Source organism: Drosophila miranda, chromosome 3, assembly GCF_003369915.1.
Source record: "Drosophila miranda strain MSH22 chromosome 3, D.miranda_PacBio2.1, whole genome shotgun sequence".
In the NCBI taxonomy this organism is placed as follows: Eukaryota; Metazoa; Arthropoda; class Insecta; order Diptera; family Drosophilidae; genus Drosophila; species Drosophila miranda.
In genome coordinates, this window is record NC_046676.1 from 13,611,291 (window position 1) to 13,630,631 (window position 19,341).

The window sequence follows — 19,341 nt, forward strand, 5'->3', positions numbered from 1 at the left end:
GCCATAGCTAACAGACGCCAAAGTCTTTAAGGGCCACATGTCCTTAAAAGCCACTTCCCTCACTCCAGCAAACAGTTGCCAGCAGCAAATGTGCTTATTAAGGGCAAAGGCTTGATGTAAAAACAGCTAGGGACACTGCAGTCCCTGCAGCTGTCTGCTTGCACAACAAGAATGAATAATTAACAACTTTTCTCACACTGCTGCAACACAGAATAACCGCAACTTTTCTTGGCTTTGGTTTCGGTGTTTTCTGGAAGTTGGGTATTCAGGTTGGGTTGGGTTGGGTATTCAGCCGCGCCACAGGGCGTATGTGTAACGCAAACGTGCACACAATTAGATCTATAGAATATATTAAAACATTCCCGGAAAAACCTCTTCCCTCTCCTCTTGCCCCTAAACCTCAAATAATACTAACTAGCCATCGCATGATGGCACGATTAGTGGGGGAAGCAGCATTTAGAGCTCACAGAGATTCCCCCCAAAAATTCGAGGGCTTTCGGACCTGCTGTCATGCGTAGCATGTAAGAAAATGTCTGAGTGGTTGGTGGCAGCTACCCCTCTGTCTGTCTGAGGGCGAAAGCTGCTCTCTGGAAGCCCCAACCCATGTACGAACAATATTTACGCTGAAACTACAAGCATAAGCCGAAAATAGAGCAGAAGCTATCCTTCTTCCTGGAAAAAAGGTGCAGAGACCCCAGGTGGGCCAAGGAGGGGAAGAATTGAAATTTATATTTACGCAGCCCATAAATTTGTCGGCTTCTTGGCTTCTCGGCTTGCTCCATGTTTGTGTTAGTGTTTATACTCGTAGTATAAATATGCTTGCCTGTGTGGTGTGTCTGTGTGTAGCGGCAGCCGCTGACAAAGATGTGGCACACGGACTCGCGGCACGTCATGTTGGGGTACTGCTTCGCTTCTTTTGGCTAACCCACGCACGTCTGCCCCCAATGAAGAAGTTTGGGGCCCGCCCCGAGAGTGTGCGTGTCTGTGGCATGTAATCAAATTAAAAGTTGAAGCAAGAAACTGCTTTTAAAGGCATTAAGCTGGCGTCAGGTCTTCAATGTTTAATGTGTGACTGGAGTGGGGGAGGGGGAGAGAGAGGAGCAGGGAAAAGGTACAGTGTGGGTGAGGAGGGTTGGGGTCCTCATTTAGTGCAACCAAAGGACGAAGCGAATTCTTTACAGCTTGCAATTTTCTCTCAATTGACAGAAGGCGCTCCTCTCCTGCCCCTCGGTGTCATGTGCGAGAGTATTCGAGTCGAATGCGATGCTGACACGCAATCAGCAGGCAGCTGCCACAGGCCGCGGCCGAGGAGACTCCCACAAAAGCGAGACGAGAAGCGGCAAAGTAACTGAGATAATAACTTAATTACATTTTTGTGTGTGCTCCCACTCACGTTTGGCGCTATTTTTTGGCAATTATATTGCCCAACGCTGCACCTGGCCACCGCTCCGGCAGACCCGAAACATGTGTATTATCAAACGACAGTCATTAGGCGCCCGGCCCCATCCACCTGCCCATACACACTCCCCATTCGCTTCACCCATGGCTCCATCTATATATATCCACCCTAGGTCCTGGTGGCCTGGATGGATACCTGAAAGCCATGTTAGTTGTCATTTATCCCGTGAATGTGGTGCGGTCTACACGTGTACACAGACACTAGAGAGAAACAACGGCACCATATGATGACAGCTGGCTGATGGCATTGGGGGGGCATGGCATTGAGGTGGCCCTAAGCGAAAATAATTAAGCCACGTTATGCGCAGAGCATGAACATCCCAAAACTACGATGTAGAGAAGCAGCAACTGCCAGCGATGGTAGCTTGACACAGATGGAGGGAACTATGCGAATACCCTCCTGTAAAAGGATTCTGAATGAGCTCCCACTCTAGCAGCACCACTTGCCCGCCTCCCGCCTGCCTCCGCTTGGCCACCTTAATTGCCCCTCGACAGCCATGTTTATGGCGTCTGCTGCTTGGCTTTTACTTTCACTTTCGCCCGACGCCATTTGCCGCCACAGTTAACTGAACGTTGGCCTGGCTGCCAGACGCTCCACTCCTTTTACCACATTCCTTGCGGCACACACTGTGTGCCTCCTGTCAGGGATCTCTTTCTGTGTGTGGTTGACTGCCAAAACGGCATTTACGCTCGTGTTGCGCTCTGTGTGGGTAAGCGTCCGATGATTATGCATATTTAGAGACGTCTGCGCCGGAGCCTAATTGAATATGTATGGAGCGGGGTCTGTGGTTCGGTTCGGGCTCTGACGAGCGTGTCAAGTGCGGCGTAGGGGTAAATTAATTTGCTTTCAAAGGCAGCTCGAGGACTCTTCTCGCCAACCGCAACCCTCGATTGCCAAATTGCCAGCACGTCAGCATTCACTCCCCATCCACATTCTCCGAGTAAAAGCTCTGCAGACAACTGCAAACGGAAGTATCTTTTGGCTAAGAATAATCGAAAATCGGCTGCCATTGACAGTTGCAGCATTCAATGGTGCATCAGGCGGGGAAATGTACTATGGCGTACGGCGGTGGGGCAGACACAACTCATGCGAAGAATTTGAAAAATTCAATTTACAAATTTCTCATTCGGTTAGCAGCTACTATATATTCTTCCTCGTGTTGCATGCTGCATGCTGAATGCTGCATTCTGCAATTGATGGACAAAGACAAGCGAAGCAATCAGTGCGCTCTGGAGAGAGAAAGTGCTTTGCAGTGCTCTGCGGGATTCCAGCAATTGATTTCCCTTTGAGAGCATATATGGCTGGGGCAGAGACGTTGAATCTTCTTCAATCTGCTGCTCATTAACTTAAGTTTGATGGCTCAATTAGACCGCCAATCAGAGCAAAGCAAAGTCGATTTTGATTTCCATTGAAAGCAAAGCGAAATCGCATTAAAAAGGCTCGCATTGAGTACTAAGAAAGCTCCTCCCTTGCAGCCGCTTTGACTTCCTCTTGGAAGCCTAATTAGAGCGATCAGAGAGGCCTAGCCAAGCGAGAACTCGAACTTCTTTCACTCTTTGCTTTCTTTTACGGCCTGAGCTTTTATTAAAAGTGAATTAACGCTTGGTCTGGGACTCTGCGGAGACTGCTACTGTGACCTTGTCGCCTCTGCGGCTCCACATCGAGAGCCGACTTTGGCAGCCGACATTGGCAGCCCTGCGGCGTATTTAAGCCATAAAGTACAATTTGGGGACATGGACTTAGACATGGGACACGGACACAGGCTCGGAAGGAACAGCAGCACCAACACCAGTAGCACAAAATCAGGCAACAGCCGAAAGGGAAAGCCGGAAACGTACGACACATTTGACCCTTTTTCCTCGCCCAACCCTGCCATAAGCCACAATGAAAATTTACGCACATGCAGCTGCTGCCGTTGATTTTCCCCTTTCTGTTTTTCTCTCGTTTTCTATATTTCCTCCTTTTATTGGTTCCATATTAAAATGGCCTGTCAAATGGCTTGAAAACTGCTGCCGTTTTGCATTTGTGCCCCGTGTTTTTGTTTGTTGTCTCACATTCCGGAAATCGTTTTCAAAGTTATATCTACAGTGTCGGTACAGTGCGTTTCACAATGTTTGAGACAGTGCTTCCAAGTAGAAATTGCCCTTTAAAATTTTGCTGCATAAACCTAAATAACAAGGTAGTGATCTATATAATCTATTCCTCAAATGTGTTCTGTATGATTTAACGCTCTTAAGTTGGGCCACAACTTCCTTACTGCTTCCAGACCTGTACGTTTTCATTGGTGAAATCCTACGAAACATGCCAGATATTTTAGAGCGAAAGCCTTCTTTGGAATGTTTGCCTGAACAATCCCTCTCTTTGTTTGTTTGGTCGCTTTTTCGGTAACAATTTAATGTGCTTAAAGAATTTTGACACAATTTTGACAATGATATCGGAAATGGCGACCCTTTTTCGCTCGGGCTGTCCTTTGAACCCAGCACGGAGTCACAAGTTCCCGAATCAGCAGTTGGCGAGGTGAAAGGGTTCTGTCCTGATCTTCGCCCCCCCCTGCCTGCCAATTATACATTTTCCGGGCATAAACTGTGCTTATTATTGCCCCACGCAGAGCTTTTGTCTAACGAGTTTTAATGCTCGGGTGTTTTGGGGGCGGGGCCATTAACGCCTTCAGAAGAGCAACTATTTGCAGCTGCTGTATGCATAAAACGCGCCAAACATCGGGGAACGAACCCAGGACCTGCTATTTTGTCTGTTTTCGGTTGGTTTTCCCAGCGTTTTCACTTTCGCTGTCGCTTTTCCCTGCTATCTGGCGTATCGTAAAAATAGAAATAAAAATATTTATGCAGCTCGCTCTCTTCGGCTACGTTTCGGGAGATTTTTTTATGAGCCCGCGCTGCGAGCTATTAAAAGCAAACAAAAAAGAGGGAACCATATTTCGGAAATTGGCCACCGAGCGTAAGGAGTAAGCAGGCCCAAGGTCGAGCATAGATTTGGACCCGGGACCGGGACCGGGACCGGGACAGGGACCTTTTTTATTAATTCCAATACATTGAATCCGCCTCTCCATAGACAAAGAGCGTGCTTAAGCATGGAAAGCCGATTAGGCCGTAAGGCTGGGCTGTGAGTAAACCTTAAAGCCTTTAAAAGGCTTACAAAGTTGGCCAGCAGGATGGCTAATAAATATTACATTTAACACCGGCTGCTGGTGCGGGATAACGGGAGCGGAAATGCCAAATGCTCCAGATGCCGTGGGACAAGATGCCGCTCTGCTCCTTGCCGTGGACATTTTTATTTATGAGCTGGCAAATTATGCGCCATCAACGCGACAACGCGAAAGCAAGGACAATTAGAAGCTCAATTGCTGTGTCGGGCTCGGGGTCGGGGCCCCTCTGCTCATCCCCTCTATGCTTCAGCAAAGGACATCCTGAATTCCCCGTCAGCTCGGGCTTAACAAATTACTTAGCATAGTTTTTACAGCGTCCATGGCCATGGCATTGTGGCATTTCTGAAGGAAGAAGAATTTCTTGGGCAAGAGTCACCTTTAAAAAGTACACAGAATTATTTTCTGATGTTTTTCTGAAGGCAAACATTTTCTTAAATTTTATGGAAAATTTAAAAGAATTTTTTGTTGCGCGCTCATTAATTTTCGGCTGTTTCTAGACCACAGCCCAAATCATTTTCACACTCACCAGCTGCCGACTATTTTCACATGAAAAACTTTAATGGGTAATTTCCCACAAAAAACTTTCTGCGCAGCCTCTGGATGCCACCAAAAAAAAAAAGAAAGAAGAAAACCCTTTTACGATGCACTAAATCCAAACACTCGCCAAGTTCTGTTCGAGAACAATGAGCGGGCTTGTCATAAAAGTTGAAAAATCAAAATGGCATTTCCCCGACACCATCAAAATGGCATTTCACATCACTCGCCGCTGCAACATGCTGGCAACACTCTTCGCCGGAACAACCGCAAAATGCGTGAACATGAGCATGAGCCTGAGCGTGAGCATGCCCGTCCTCATGGGGCCTGGCAGTGTGTGTCTGCTGTTAACTCATTAAAAACTGCCAAAAAGAAGAGATGTGGAGTGGCAACTGGCAACTGGCAGCTGGCGGGGAGGCGGGGACAGAAGAGTGTTGCGTATGCGTAACATTGTTGCCGCTTTTATTGCAAATGCTTGAAGCTGTCAGCCTCGTTCGTGATGTCTAATCAAAAGCGTTTTAGCTGCCTTCTGAAGATAAGCATAGCCCCAAGTCCCACCCACATGCTCGCACATATGTAGGACTCTTGTGTTGTTAGGTAACTGGGGAACGGCGACTCGGTGACATCCCGACTGTTTGTCATAATAATAAAAATGCCAATTTGTTTTATGGGCGACAAGTTAAGCCCTCGTTCTCCCCTTTCCCCGGCTTTCCCTTCCCTGCGATGACTTTGATGTTGATTTTTGTTATATTACGATGTTGCTGCCCCAAAGAGCGTCCTTAGCCCGTCGCTTTCCTCCTTTGCACAGAAAAGGGGGCACGTGGCGCTGCTTCGTCTGCACTCCTCGGGCAGTCAATTGGTTGCCTTCCGTGGATCGATTTTCACAGCTGCTTCAATTATTTAAAGTTAAAATAAAGTACAGGCACCAACTACATCGGACCTCTTAAAGTTCGAAACTAAGTTTCCTAAATATTTAAATTCAATACATTTCCAAGCAGGCAGTCTGATGGGGTCATGTGAACGGGTACCTGAACCAAATCCGAAAAAAATCTGAATTGAATCTGTCCATCAGGCAAATGACACTCTGTGGGAGTCCCACTCTCAGGCCATAAATCAAAATTTGCCAAGCCATCGAGTCTAAAACCACAGACCACAAATACACACATATGTTGCCTTGATTTATGGCTCCATGTTCAAAAATGTTGAACGATTTTATTTAAGTTTCAGTGTTCTTTAAATCAATAAAAAAAAAGGCAAAACAATAGAAACGTTTTTATGGTAAAAAACTCGGAAAAATCGCCTTACCTGTGACCTAAATACAATCGAACTTTCATGTAGCGAATCTAAATTTTTTCTGTTTGCTGTTACTCGCACCAGAAATGTGTTTCAAATGGGTTTCTTTTGCACTTGTTTCTCATTAATTTCACACGAATCGAGCAAGGTTGAATCTCAGAAAATTGTAAATCTTTTTCCAGTGGAAAAACTTAAATGGACTTTTCATCCTCTCTGTGGCATCGGCAGCAATGGTGCATAATGTATATCTGCTTTTTTGTTTTTTTGTTAGTTTTAATTTAACTTTGATTTTGCATATTTAAAAAATGAAAAGTTGTAAAAATCGTAAATATTTGACAAGCATCAAAGTTTTTGTGGACAATGTACATAAATTGACGCTTTTCCTTTATTATTTTGGGCTTTTCTGTTTGGTTCTTTGTTGCTTTGTCAATCTCTTTGTTTTTTTTTTTTGCTTTGCCCGGCACCCAATTTGAATTATTGATTGGCGAGCGTTGCCCTGCGTCTGCTACTGCCCCGGCCCCGTCCCGGCCCCTGCTTCTGCCACCCACGTCTAACGCTGGAAAATGTCTAAATTTATGTGTCACCCATAAGGCCGGGCCACGCCTACCTCCGAGGCACCTCCGACCCGCACCTACACTTAATGTATGCTCTACAGAAAAAATTGGCTTTGCAGGCAATTTGGTTATTCTGCGTTTATTTTTTTGTGTTCGAAATTTTCGCCAAATATTGTTTTCCCCGAAAGCCTTTGTCTTTTGAGCCGCTTCTGTTGCTGCTGCCGTTGCCGTTGTCTTTACTCTGGCTGTTGTTGTATTTGGCTTCCGGCTGTTATCAGCCATCGACACTCGGGACACACTCATTTGGGGCACGTTGTCTGATGTTGGTTGTCGGTTGTCTCCTGCTCTGCTCCATGGGTGCGCCGATAATGTAATTTGGATGCCGGGGAATATTTTCAACGCTTTTCTGTTTGAACTTCAACTCCTGCTTGCCCCATGGTTGCCTGTGGGGCATGCCACGCCTCCACTTCCCAGGGGTGTTGACTTTATTGAACCATTTTTATTTTGTTTCATTTCGAACTTGATTGACTCGTTGCCTGTTGTTTCTCCCGCTTCTGCTGCTGCTTCTTCTGCTGCTTGTGCTTCCTGCCGCACGTTCGCTTGCCACAAAATTTGCTTTAGTGTTGGCTTTAGACACTTAAACTCAGCCGCAGACCCCACCACTCCGTCCTTCAGCATATCAGTCAATTTTGAATGTCAATAAAATGGAAATTTTATAATTTTACTTCGCTCGTAGTGCCAGTGGCAGGGTGGCAGAGAATTTCCATTCCCGAACCACTTGGCGAGCGCTCTCCTGCGGCGCCTTCAGCTTAATGAGATTTCATTTATTGGCTGTTGATAGCGGCTGTCAGGTTTCAGGCTTTAGGTTGCACGTTCCAGTGCTGGCTCCTGCCTGACGCTGGTGCTTAATGGCTGCTTCAGTGGCTAAAATTTGGCAAATAAAAGTTTATCTTTCATCGATACACCCATCCGATTGGATCATCAGAAGCTGCTGTCTTATATCTCCGACTTTAATTAGGGTAAATCTCCTCCTCCCATAAATCTATAATGTACTTCTGCTTTCGTTGCACCAATATCCCTACAAAATGTGAATTTAATCTTAAAGACATTCGATGTTTCTAGCTCTGATGTTCTCTCCTGTGCTTGCCACTTTTTGTCCCCTTTGTGTTTGCTTTAAAAAATCACTCATACGCCCCACATGCAACCAGTTATTCCATTTTCTAGCTCCCTATCTCTCCCTTGCTTCGTATATCCTTTATCTGCCCCCTCTTTCTGTCTGTCAATGAAATTCTATCCGAAACCTGCATAAAGAGTGAGTTTTCTTGACCATCAACACATTTCCATCAGTTTGATAGATTGATATTTATGCGTCTGCCTTTTTGATTTTATTCCCTATCTTCTGCTCCAGCTCTGTGTAAATATTCTGGCAAAATGTATCTCCATTGGCCAGACCCTGGACTGCTTGAGAGAGAGAGAGAGAAACCGAAGCAGAGATAGAGACTGTATTGAAAGGAAAGTTTCATAGTAACCACACGGGCCCTGCTTTAAATATTCTTTCGAAGACTTTTAGCAGCATGAGTTTGCATGATTTTCCAAAGTCCGGATACCGGCTGGGACCTCGCAGAAGTTTGCTTTTCACATTCTTACTGGTTGTTATCTGAATGGTTTCCCCATTTATGACGGGCATTTAATTTTTATTTTGAGTAAACGGGACACTGAAATGCCGAGTGGCACGTACCACACCTACATCTACCCCTACATACACATAACTTTTAATGACAGCCCACAAATGCGCAAATGAGTTTTAATTAAAAAGCAGAAAAAATAAATGAGTAAAAAAAAGGAAAACATCAATTTTGTTGCACTCTTGCCGCCTCCATATGCATATTAAATGTATCCACGAGAAACACGGGCACTTTTGCATTTAAAGCAGCTTAACTTAAATGGATGCTCGAGATCCATTCGGCACAAGAATATTTCATTTAACAGCAAGCGATGAAAATTAATCGAAACCCTATTGGATCAGAGTATTTCAATCATTCATGCAAAGCCGCAGATGCAACGCTTTTTGGCAGGTTCAATTAGGGCTGTTCACGCCCGGTAGATGATGGTATCGGAAGCTGCAACTCTTCAACCAGAAACCAAAATCGAGCCTGCCCTTGAACAGTACTTTTCCAATGCAGACACTCGAAGGTTTCACTTGATCTGTTTTTAATATACCTATTAATTAATTAAAAGTACTATGTGTACCTGGAAGCAGCTGTCGTCAATATTTCTTGCAGCACTTGCAGTGGCCAACGATTGCTACATTTTGGGGCATTTTTGCTTTGGGCACGGTCTATTTGCTTTACTCTGGCAGGTTTTCCTCGGTAAATGGCCAACAGAGATGAGGTTCCTTTAGGGCAGACTTTGGGATTGATCTTGTAAAGTTTTTTATTCTCTTGGCTTGCCAAAAATTAAACTTATTCGCTAAATGGATGCTGAGCTGCTTGGGAATGGCAATCCTTAAGCGGAATCTTTAAATTCACTTTGCGGTTTCCTTAGCGATAGAAACTAATTTCGGCAAAGACCCCATAATGATGAGGTTTAGCGAAAGTTGGAACGGCACGCATCAAAAATTAGTGAAATAAACTTTAAATGCGGAAGTTTTTGCGTTGGGAAATTGTTTTTCCGAGCACAACCAGACTTTTGGCCATTTGGCAGCAGCTCAATTGTCGGAAGTTAAATGGGATTTTAAGGGGAGGTAGGGGCGAAAGGGGCGAGAGACCGGATCGGACAAAGCGCGCCTGTTTGAACAAATATTCAAGCATTTGGCCTGAGATTACATTTTACAGCCGTGGCATCAAAAAGTTACACTTACATACGTCTCGTGAGCCAGCAGTCAAGTTAAATTTTATTTTTACACAAAAAATAATAAAAAATGCATCGACTGCTTGCTCAAGTGTCTTGGTTTTGTCACTTGTCTTGTAGCCGGGAAATTCGGGGAACCGCTCCGCCCAGAGCTCTAATTATTTACGAGTCGACACGAGGGCGGTAAAAAGTTAAATTATACGTAATATGTACGTATCATAAAAAATAAATACAACATTTACGTGTGTGGATTTAATATGCAGTCAGAACATAACTTCTGCAGGATGCTCTACGGCGTGTTCCGACATTCTCAGGCGCCAACAGTTTGCACCTAATTCCGTAGGGGCTTGCTGTCGGCCTTTCGAGTCTGTAGGCGCCCCTGAGTGGCCACGTGTTGCCATTCACACCCCGTGCTGGTGGCTGCCCAGGTGGAAAGAGCCCTTCAAATATTCATGCCAATCGGTGGATATGTACGGACGGACATCGCATGATGCACCCAAGCGGTTAGCATCGGCTCTGGGAACGCCCATTTGCTGTTTGCTGCACATTCCGAGGCGTTGCATTAAGCAGACATAGTATCAGAGGGGCAGAAGGGCCGAACGGTGTGTGCTGCTCTCAGCACTTAATCGGAAAGCATGATACTTTCGGTGGTACTCTCGAGGTATCATTTTCCCAGCGGTACTTGGGCGGACTCGTGCTCCATGTGTGCGATTTAGTACATCAGCGATTATTTGTCCACACACACACCAATTACTTGGTCTTAAAGAGCCCCAGATTCTCCACTGACTCCCTCGTTACCTTAAAGCCCTTGAACAAGTCCACTAAAGGCTCTGGCTTTGGCTTTGTGGTCGGCACACTTGACTCTGCTCAAGTATGACCCATTGTTAACACCATTTTGCTGCAGTTTTCAATTTGCATTCCGTGCAACTTTTCACCGATACCGCCAAACCATTCTACTCCATCTGGGGGTGCTGCTGCATGCCCCGGGCCGTTAAATTTCCAATTTGGTGTGTGATTTATGTGTGGACATGCTAGATGGGAGATCGGAGTGCATGTGTGGTTTAATTAACACTGCACACTGCCGTCAGTATGCAATGTTGTAATTTCCGCCAAATGGACTCTGGAAACTGAGCACCGAGAGCAGCGAGGCGCCACCCCGCCATGGAAATATACTAGTTTTAAGCTTTAAGTTGCGTGGGTGCCCGCACACCCGTCGAGTATCCTTGCTGGGTGTCTGTCGTGCTGTCCTGCGCTGCTACTTTGCATGCTGTCCATTTCATTTGGCCAAGTTCATAAAAATGTCATAGAATACCGGCGGCATTCAGAGAGCGTAACAAGCATCAAGCAATTGTGTTTTGATTCAGTCAGCATTTCTATTTATATTTTTATAGCTTTAACGTGTGCAGAGAGTCGTAGTCATCTTCTGTCTGTTTGTCGCTCAAGATATATGCATACAACATTTTTCAACAGGACAATAAGAGCTGAAGTATTCTCAAATACGTGGAATACTCGTGCTTTGTTGAATATTTTCATAGAAATATTTAGCGAATGAATGTCAATTTGAATGAGTGCATAGCCAGGCACTCGATGCCCCGTCCTCGTCGGTTTCATCAGATTTCATCGTGACCCGTCAACCAATATGTAGTTTCTGGGGATAGCTGCCCCTGCTGGCATTTCTGGGTGTTACCGATATTGGGGCACCCAACCACTCAGCCCTCCACCTGTGCTCGCTGGCAAGTGGCAAGTAAATATGGAATATGTGGATTACTTACAGCGCCATGCACAACTCTGAGCACAAACACAGCAGGAAAAGAGCAGTCTGAAGCTCTCTGATAAGCACAGATGGAGAAATTGGCGGCTAGGGGTCTGAGCTCCTGGTGCTCGTGCGGCACAGACTTGCGAATGTCAGTAGCCAGGATTATGACTTAAAGGTGCCCTGCTAAAAAAAGTGCTGTGCATCTTGGCCCAGATTCATGCAGTTAGTCAAAGAGGAGAGTGAAAGGGAGGGGAGGAGAGTGGTATATGGGATATGGGATTCCTACGAATTCCATTCCCCTTCGTCATTGAAATATTCATGGTAATACTTTTCATACTCTGTTTACTCGGCTCACAAACGAAACAAACCAATAAAATGCCACAAATACTTTTGGGGCAATATTCCATTAGGGCCAAACAGAGGGCCGAACGGAATTCAATTAGCCAAATAACCAAATGGCAGCATACACATCGGATTTTATAGTGAAACACAAAAGAGTGCTCCATGCTAAATAGGGGATACTCGTGGCCCATTGCTCGGCCACGGCATCAATAATTCAGCTCTCATATGCAGCCTTCGGCTCACGACCTGGGCCAAGGGTGCGGTCAACGCCACAGATAGTCCCTTGGACTATGGAGTCCCCGTCTGACTAGAACACAGTGCCCCCTTAGGTATGGGGATTATTGTGTGCGTAGCTTGAACTTTTCCCGGATAAATGGTGCCGCGACATGCCAGCCGGTCGGTGGTGACCCGTGGCGAGGGCGGCACACAAAAGTTAATTATGAAACATTTTAGTGCCCAGTGAAAACAAAGTCTGGCTAATTCGTTTATGTGGCATGCAAAACTTAATTACACCTGAAAGCAGGAAGATATTGTATCTTCCGCGGAGGACATTCAATTAACATTCTGTCGGTCAATTCTGTCGCCGGATGGCCAGGCGGCACTCAGTGAAAGCATCTCATTCTTGTGGCGTTTTTCCCGCTCGATTCCGCTTCCATTGAACAGGCCCCATGCTAGAACACTGGACTGCACGGCACTTGATTGAGCTTGAGGATCGCCTGCAGCTGTCATGTGAAAGGAAACAATTTGCTGCTAAATTGCTACATGGCGTCGCCTGTCGATTTCCTGTCATCGGTTTTGCTTTAACCTTCCGCCTTTTCTCTTCCTGCTTTTAATTCCTGCCGTTTCCCCTCCTCTCACACCTTCCACTATTCTGCTATCCGCTCGCTAGTGAGTGTGTGGCATGATAATTGTATATTTGATTGACACTGCCGCTGCTCTGATACCTTTATTGCCATTTGATTGCCTTTTATTATAATTTAATTGCACTTTTCAATCGCCGGTTAATTAAATTCGCTTAAAAATAACATTATTTTCGACTGCGTTTGTTCTGCGTTTTATTCATTAACCGGCGGCTTTTGTGTGTGTGGATTGAATGAATGGACATTCACACTTCACTTGATTCGCTTCAATTGAAATGTTGCCTTAATCCGGTGGACATTAATTGATGTATTTACAATATTACGCTGTAGTAACAGTACCTTCAATTTGCAACCCAGGCAACGTCCTCTTTCTCCTCCGCCTCCTCGTTCTCCTCTTCCTTCTGCCACACTCATTTCCATTAGGGTCCGTAAATACATAAAAAGCATCCGCAAATAACAATAAAAACCACAAAATTATTGATACGAGCATAGGGCATAGAAATTGCCTTGCGATAGAGTGGCAGTGCCTGTGGCAGCTTCACGTGTCTGTAGACCCTTGACTCTGATCCGCCAGAGAGCTGAACTAAGCAAATATGAATGGGCCTGCCCTGCACGCTTCGGGCAAACTAATATTAAAACAAATATGCCCAAACTTTGCCGCAGAAACTTCCATCTCGAAATACTTTAAGGCAAACTTTATTAGCCACCAAATACCTGAGATTTCGCCCCGGTACAAAAGTAAGCAAAAAGCCTCCGAGTCTTACGCCCGACGAACCATTAAACAAAGGGTATTCTTTGGCCTGTGAGTAGGGTCCTGCCTGCCTGCCGAGCCGCCTACAATGGAGAAATGTAATTGATTTCATGTGTTTGACGCGCTCAGCCCCTGGGGGCCCCGTGCAGAAGGTCTGCCTAATAATCCTATCTAAGGCACGCAGACAAACAAGCCCCTCCATAACAGGAGGCCGGTGGCAGGCGGCAGGAGGCAGGGGAGCAGACACATCAGAGCATACCGAAGCCGAGAAAAACCCATTCAAATTGCTCGAGCTGATTGCTTTGTGAGGCGAATACCAAAATGTGACTAAGTTTCGCCGCTCTGCTTCTATGCTCGAAGTTATTGTTGACTTAGCCTTCGGTTCGTCATAAATCTGAGTTCCTCCACGCGTGTCTGGATCTTATTGCCCGTTTGTACGATAATCAAATTAAAAATATATTCTCGCACAACTGTCAAAAACTCAAAGGAGCAGGTGCTTCTTAAGTGCACGTGAAATCTGAAAGCTACAGATTACCTGCGAGGCGGCTGTCACCTCCCTGTGTTTCTGTCATGTCAACGAAATTTATCACACACCCACCCACCCACACACATCTGTTGGTGAACCCATTTGCATATATGTATGTATGGATGTCGGGCAGTTTTTTTCTACTCTTCCGATTTATTCATTTTTTTGTGTAGCATTTTTAGGGCTCCCCCGCTCCATGAGCAGAAGGCCCTGCTATTAATTCTGATTTTTTGCGCCAGCAAATTGAAGGCGACGCGTAATCTAGGAGAGTCGGGAGCGGGGGCCAGGACATTAGCTGCAGCCCAAGCGCTCAGGCTGATGCCCTCTGAATGCGGGCTACATGCCACATACAGGGGCAGGCAGTTGATTGAATCTTATTTGATGTGAATTTTTCAAATTTGCTTTATTGTTTGTGGCTGGCACACATGTAAATGTCACATTTGGGTGTCGCCACATACTTTCCAGCTGTCAGGAAAAATCTCTGTAAATGGAATGTGAAATGCGAGAAGTGGGCGAAAGAAAAGCTCCAGAAATGTACAGTCTGAAAAGGTCCCACAGTCCCAGTTTGGCCGCTATCGAGGACACACTTCCCAATCATTATATTGTATTCTCCGTTTGTGAGCTGAATGATAATTAAAAGTGGATATATTGTATGCATCTGAAACAAACCACTCAACATATTTTCTGTTTGCAAGTAGCATTTCCTTTTGAGGAATTAAAAGGAAACTCAATTCGTGAATGCTGTTGAAAATGGTAAAAATAATTCCCTGCACAGGGTCGTTCGTGTGCATCCTGCACGTTAATGGCCCAGTCGTTGATTTCCTCTGAATGGCCATCGAGAAGTGAATGCATCAGGATGGCGGCTCTGTTTATTTTGTTTTCACACAGTTAAGTATTTTAATATACTCATAGTCCATACCGCACTTTATGAGTACGGAATGCGGGAATTGCTAGCAACTGTCCTTCTGCGTATACCCCGTGGTCCATGACCCGTATCCAGTCGACAGTCTCTGAAATTGTCAATTTTATGCGAGTGTAAATCTTATCGATGGAAATCAATTTGCGCAACATTGCAGCGGAAGCTGGAAAGAGGAGAAAAAGAAGCAAACAAATTGATATCTTCTGTAGTCGGAAATTCTGCCGCTTTTAAAGCCATTTCAGCCAGCAATACACAGCATTTCAGCAGGACAATATTTCAACGTCTGGGCCCAAACAAACCAAAAAAAAAAAGGAAAACATGGAACAGTAGAAAATTCAAATCAGCGAAAAAAGGACAGGGAAAACGAACAAAATGCTCAATCAAATCAAAGTCTCCTCTCCCCCCCACAGAAAATGCAAAATAAGACAATGACAAAGCGGAATCAAATGGGATGAGATGGGTGGAATGGATGGGAATATTCCGTAACATGGCGTGTACACAACAGTAGAGTCCAATAAAAACACATTGAGGCGAGTGTCGGTGACAGACTTTGTTATGCAAAAGATGTACAAAAATACAGCAGGAGAGTCTTGACTAAAGTAAGGAGAGTGGAGAGTGGCTCTTAAGACCCAAAAACGTGAGGCGTAACATTAGATATTGCCATGATAATTAGTAGGCTAAACAATCGATAGATGTATCTACTCACTATCAGGCCATCGCTTTTCTTTGATGATTCCCCAGGAATATCAAAGGTTTTCCATGCTCTATTTAGAGCTTAGCTCTCATAAGTGTCTGATCTACTTTTGTAGTAAACAAAACCAACAGCTTGACTTTATTGTAGTACCCAAGCCAGGACGAGCCCGGGGGAGAGAGACAGACAGCACACAACTGAGATACAGAGAGTCAAAACGAGACAATCACTGACAGAGCCTGACGAGAAATGTAATCAAAATAAATTACGAGCGTGTAAGCTGCCTCCGGTGTCTATTAAGCGCAATAAAAAGGGAAAACACCATTTGTTTAAGGCAATCTCATTATTAGAGGTGTCCCTGCCCCCACCACCCAGAGGCCCGCAGCCTCTGGCCCCAATGCTGCTGCAAGCCCTGAATGTGACGGACCCCCTCGTGTTACCTTTTGGCCTCGTCGCTGCTGCTGTCGCTGCTGCTGTCGCTGCTGCTGGTGGCGGATAATGCCGCTGATTACGCTGATGATAAGTAATTCCGCAAACTCGAACTGCAGGCCATGTCTAAAGTGGCGTTAACGCGTTTGTTGATTAGTTCGCGGCGCCTCAGAGGGCACTGGGTAGAGAGGTACAGAGGGGGCTATGACAGGGATACAAAGCAGCCGCTGGGGATGGGGGGACAGGCCGACAAGCTCATTACGGCGCCAACAATTTGATTAATTACGGTTTTGCAGGGTTCCCATTTTACGTTACTTTGCGTTTTCCCTTCATTTTGCCCCCCGTTCCCACTCCAAAGCAAAGGATTTCTTGCATTTTTTTTTCCTTTCAGCCGCCGGCGCGCCGACTCTTTGCGGCGGTGGCATACAAAATTGTATGCAAATTTAATTTACCTCAGGGCAATCATTTTTATGGGCAAATGCCCAAGGGCCACGCCCACTGCTACCCTAAATCGTTAGCGGTGGGGGTGTAGCTTGACAGTTTTAAGCCCATGGACCCTTTGGAGGCTTTATATTTTTTCTGGCATTACAATTTTGGTCTGATTACGAAACAATTTTTGTAAAATTTTAATGAAAACCTAACTGGAAAATGGTCAAATTATGCATGACTTGGAATTATTTGCTGTGACATTAAACAAAGCCTGAAAATGTGTAAAACTAAAATTAGGTAATAAATGTACATGTATTTATAAATGAATAAATATGAGAAATAGTGAGAGCACAAATGAATATAAAGCGCTTTACCAAAAAACACTTTAATTCCGATTGAAATATTTAAACGAATCAAAAACAAATGGATTGCATGAAGTTGATTTTGTGCGGAAAATCACGAAGGTGAAACTTCAATTTTATCAATTAAAATCGTTGAAAACATAAATCGTTTTCGTTTTCGTTTCCATATTCAGTTATTAAAAATAATAAAGCGTAAAAAGTATCCATAAAATGTGAGAGACCGAAGCAAAAAAAAGCCACAACCACATTCAAAATGTGTGCCGCATATCAGGAGGATGAACAGCAGCCATCGAACTGTGAGCAATATCGGTATTTTACGAACCGAAATTCATGCATATCAAAATAAAGTCCGATAATTCAGTGCACAAAATATATACAGCAATATAGAAAACGGGAGAGAAATAGAGAAAGAGAGGTTAAGGACCAAAGCTAATGACAACATGAGAGTGGATTGCAGCAGCAAATGGCTCGTACGAATTTCTGTTTTTCTGTTCGTGGTGGTGCTCTCCGCGTGGCATCCACTGCGGGCCGAGAGTGAGGTGATTGGCGACATAGAGGAGAAGGCGGAGGGGCAGGAGCAGGAGCAGAGGATGCAGAGGATGCAGGCGACACCCAGAAGCAGAGTGCGACGCCATCATCAGCACCATCCTGATTCGTATCCGGCCCAGCATCATCATCATCATCATCATCATCAACATCATCATCAGCGCCCACACCAGCACCAACAGAATCATGTCAGCAAACACAGTCGGATACACAGCAGACAGAGTCACTACGAGGCCCTGGAATTAGAGAAGCACCAACAGCAGTTGGGCAAACACTGGCGACAATGGAGGCAGTGGAGCAGCAGGCACCTGCAAGCCCCGGATTATGTGAATGATGAGGCACAAACGGCGGATCTGGACACGTCACAGTCAGAGCCACACAATCGGCGTCTTAGCGACGACCATCTCTATGATCAATTCGATGTGGAAGAGTACCAGCGCCATGGCAACATTGAAATGGCCGCTCCCCGCTCCGGACGGCATCGTGGCCGCCATTTGCCGCTCAAAAACACCAACAACTTGCTACTGCCCCTAATGGCGGTGGACGGGAGTGGCAAGTACATGCGCTCCCTGCCAGACTCCGTGAGTTTCCTGAACGATCGAATGCACGCCGTCCAGCCGCAGCGCCACTGGCCGGTGAAGCGCGAGGCCCTGATCGAGGGGGATCTGATATTGGGTGGCCTGATGATGGTCCACTCGCGCGAGGACAGCATCACCTGCGGCCCGATCATGCCCCAGGGAGGCATCCAGGCGCTCGAGGCCATGCTCTTTACCATAGACAGCATCAACAAAGCCCAGCTGCTGCCCAACATCACGTTGGGGGCTCATCTCCTGGACGACTGCGATAAGGACTCGTATGGCCTGGAGATGGCTGTGGATTTTATCAAAGGTAAGCAGCAGCAGCAAATTTCAGCCACCGGGAGGCCACATGCGAAGCTCGCTTCTCGCAAATTTATATGCAAATTACTCCGTGTGTGTGTGTGTGTGTGTGTGTATGTATTTTTACCCCCACTTTGTGTGTGTCTGACATTGGGCTTATGCTGATTTCATTGTTTGCATTTGCGTTTACAGTTTTTCGTTCAGTTTCAGTTGCAGTTGCAGTTGCAGTTCGGTTAATGTGGCTAAAAATGCAAAAGTTTTGATACATTTACATAAACCCAACTCGGGGCACTGGTTAACCCAGTGTATTTTTTACAATATTTTATTCCACTTTGAGCAACCAAATGGAATACTCGCAGTAGCCCCGTGGCACTGCTGCAGGATTTTCCCTTCATTCCATCTTTCATTCATCTGCCATCGTTGCATATCAATCAATTTCCAACTGTATTGGATGGCTGGAGATGGCCCGTTCGTTCCTTAAGCTAGCGTCAAAGATTTTATTAATAAACTAAATTAATAAATAAATTATGTGGCTTTCGCTCAGCGGGAAGCGGCTGAAGAAACGAAACGAGCTCTTGCTAACTAAATATGCATAATTCCCCAAAGACAAAACGGCTCTCGGCTTATTGGGGTTTGTGCCACAAAGCAGTGCGACGGAGATGGCGAGAGTCGGGTAGAAGTAGAGAGAAAGAGAGACAAATGGTTGGAGTGTGTGTTCAAGTGCGTTGGGGAGTTAGAGAGCGAAGGAAGATGGTATATAAAGAGCCGCTTATTACTTTTATCGGTGCAAACAAAGAGGCGCGAGGCAACATCTACCACACACACACACACACACACACACACACACACAGATAGACAAACACCCACGCAGATGTACACACTCAACGATCCATAATCAATTGAGCACAGAAAGGAGCGGCGGCATCCTTGTCATCGTCCTGGAACACTTTCTAATCTCCATAATTTCATTATTTATTTGCGCGGCAAGGATTTATTCGA

The 19,341-nt window shown here is 45.5% G+C and overlaps 1 protein-coding gene across 3 annotated transcripts in view; it reads left to right on the forward strand.

The window, feature by feature from the left end:
* Positions 1-19,341, forward strand: part of LOC108160592 (metabotropic glutamate receptor 2) — a 75,660-nt gene that overhangs the window by 42,512 nt on the left and 13,807 nt on the right. The window contains exon 2 of one of the 3 annotated variants that reach the window (XM_017294687.2): positions 17,092-18,352. The exons of the other annotated variants lie outside the window; for them this stretch is intronic. Coding sequence (XP_017150176.1) covers positions 17,359-18,352 — 994 coding nt within the window. The 5' untranslated portion in view covers positions 17,092-17,358. The remainder of the gene's footprint in view (positions 1-17,091; positions 18,353-19,341) is intronic. 3 annotated transcript variants of the gene reach the window in all.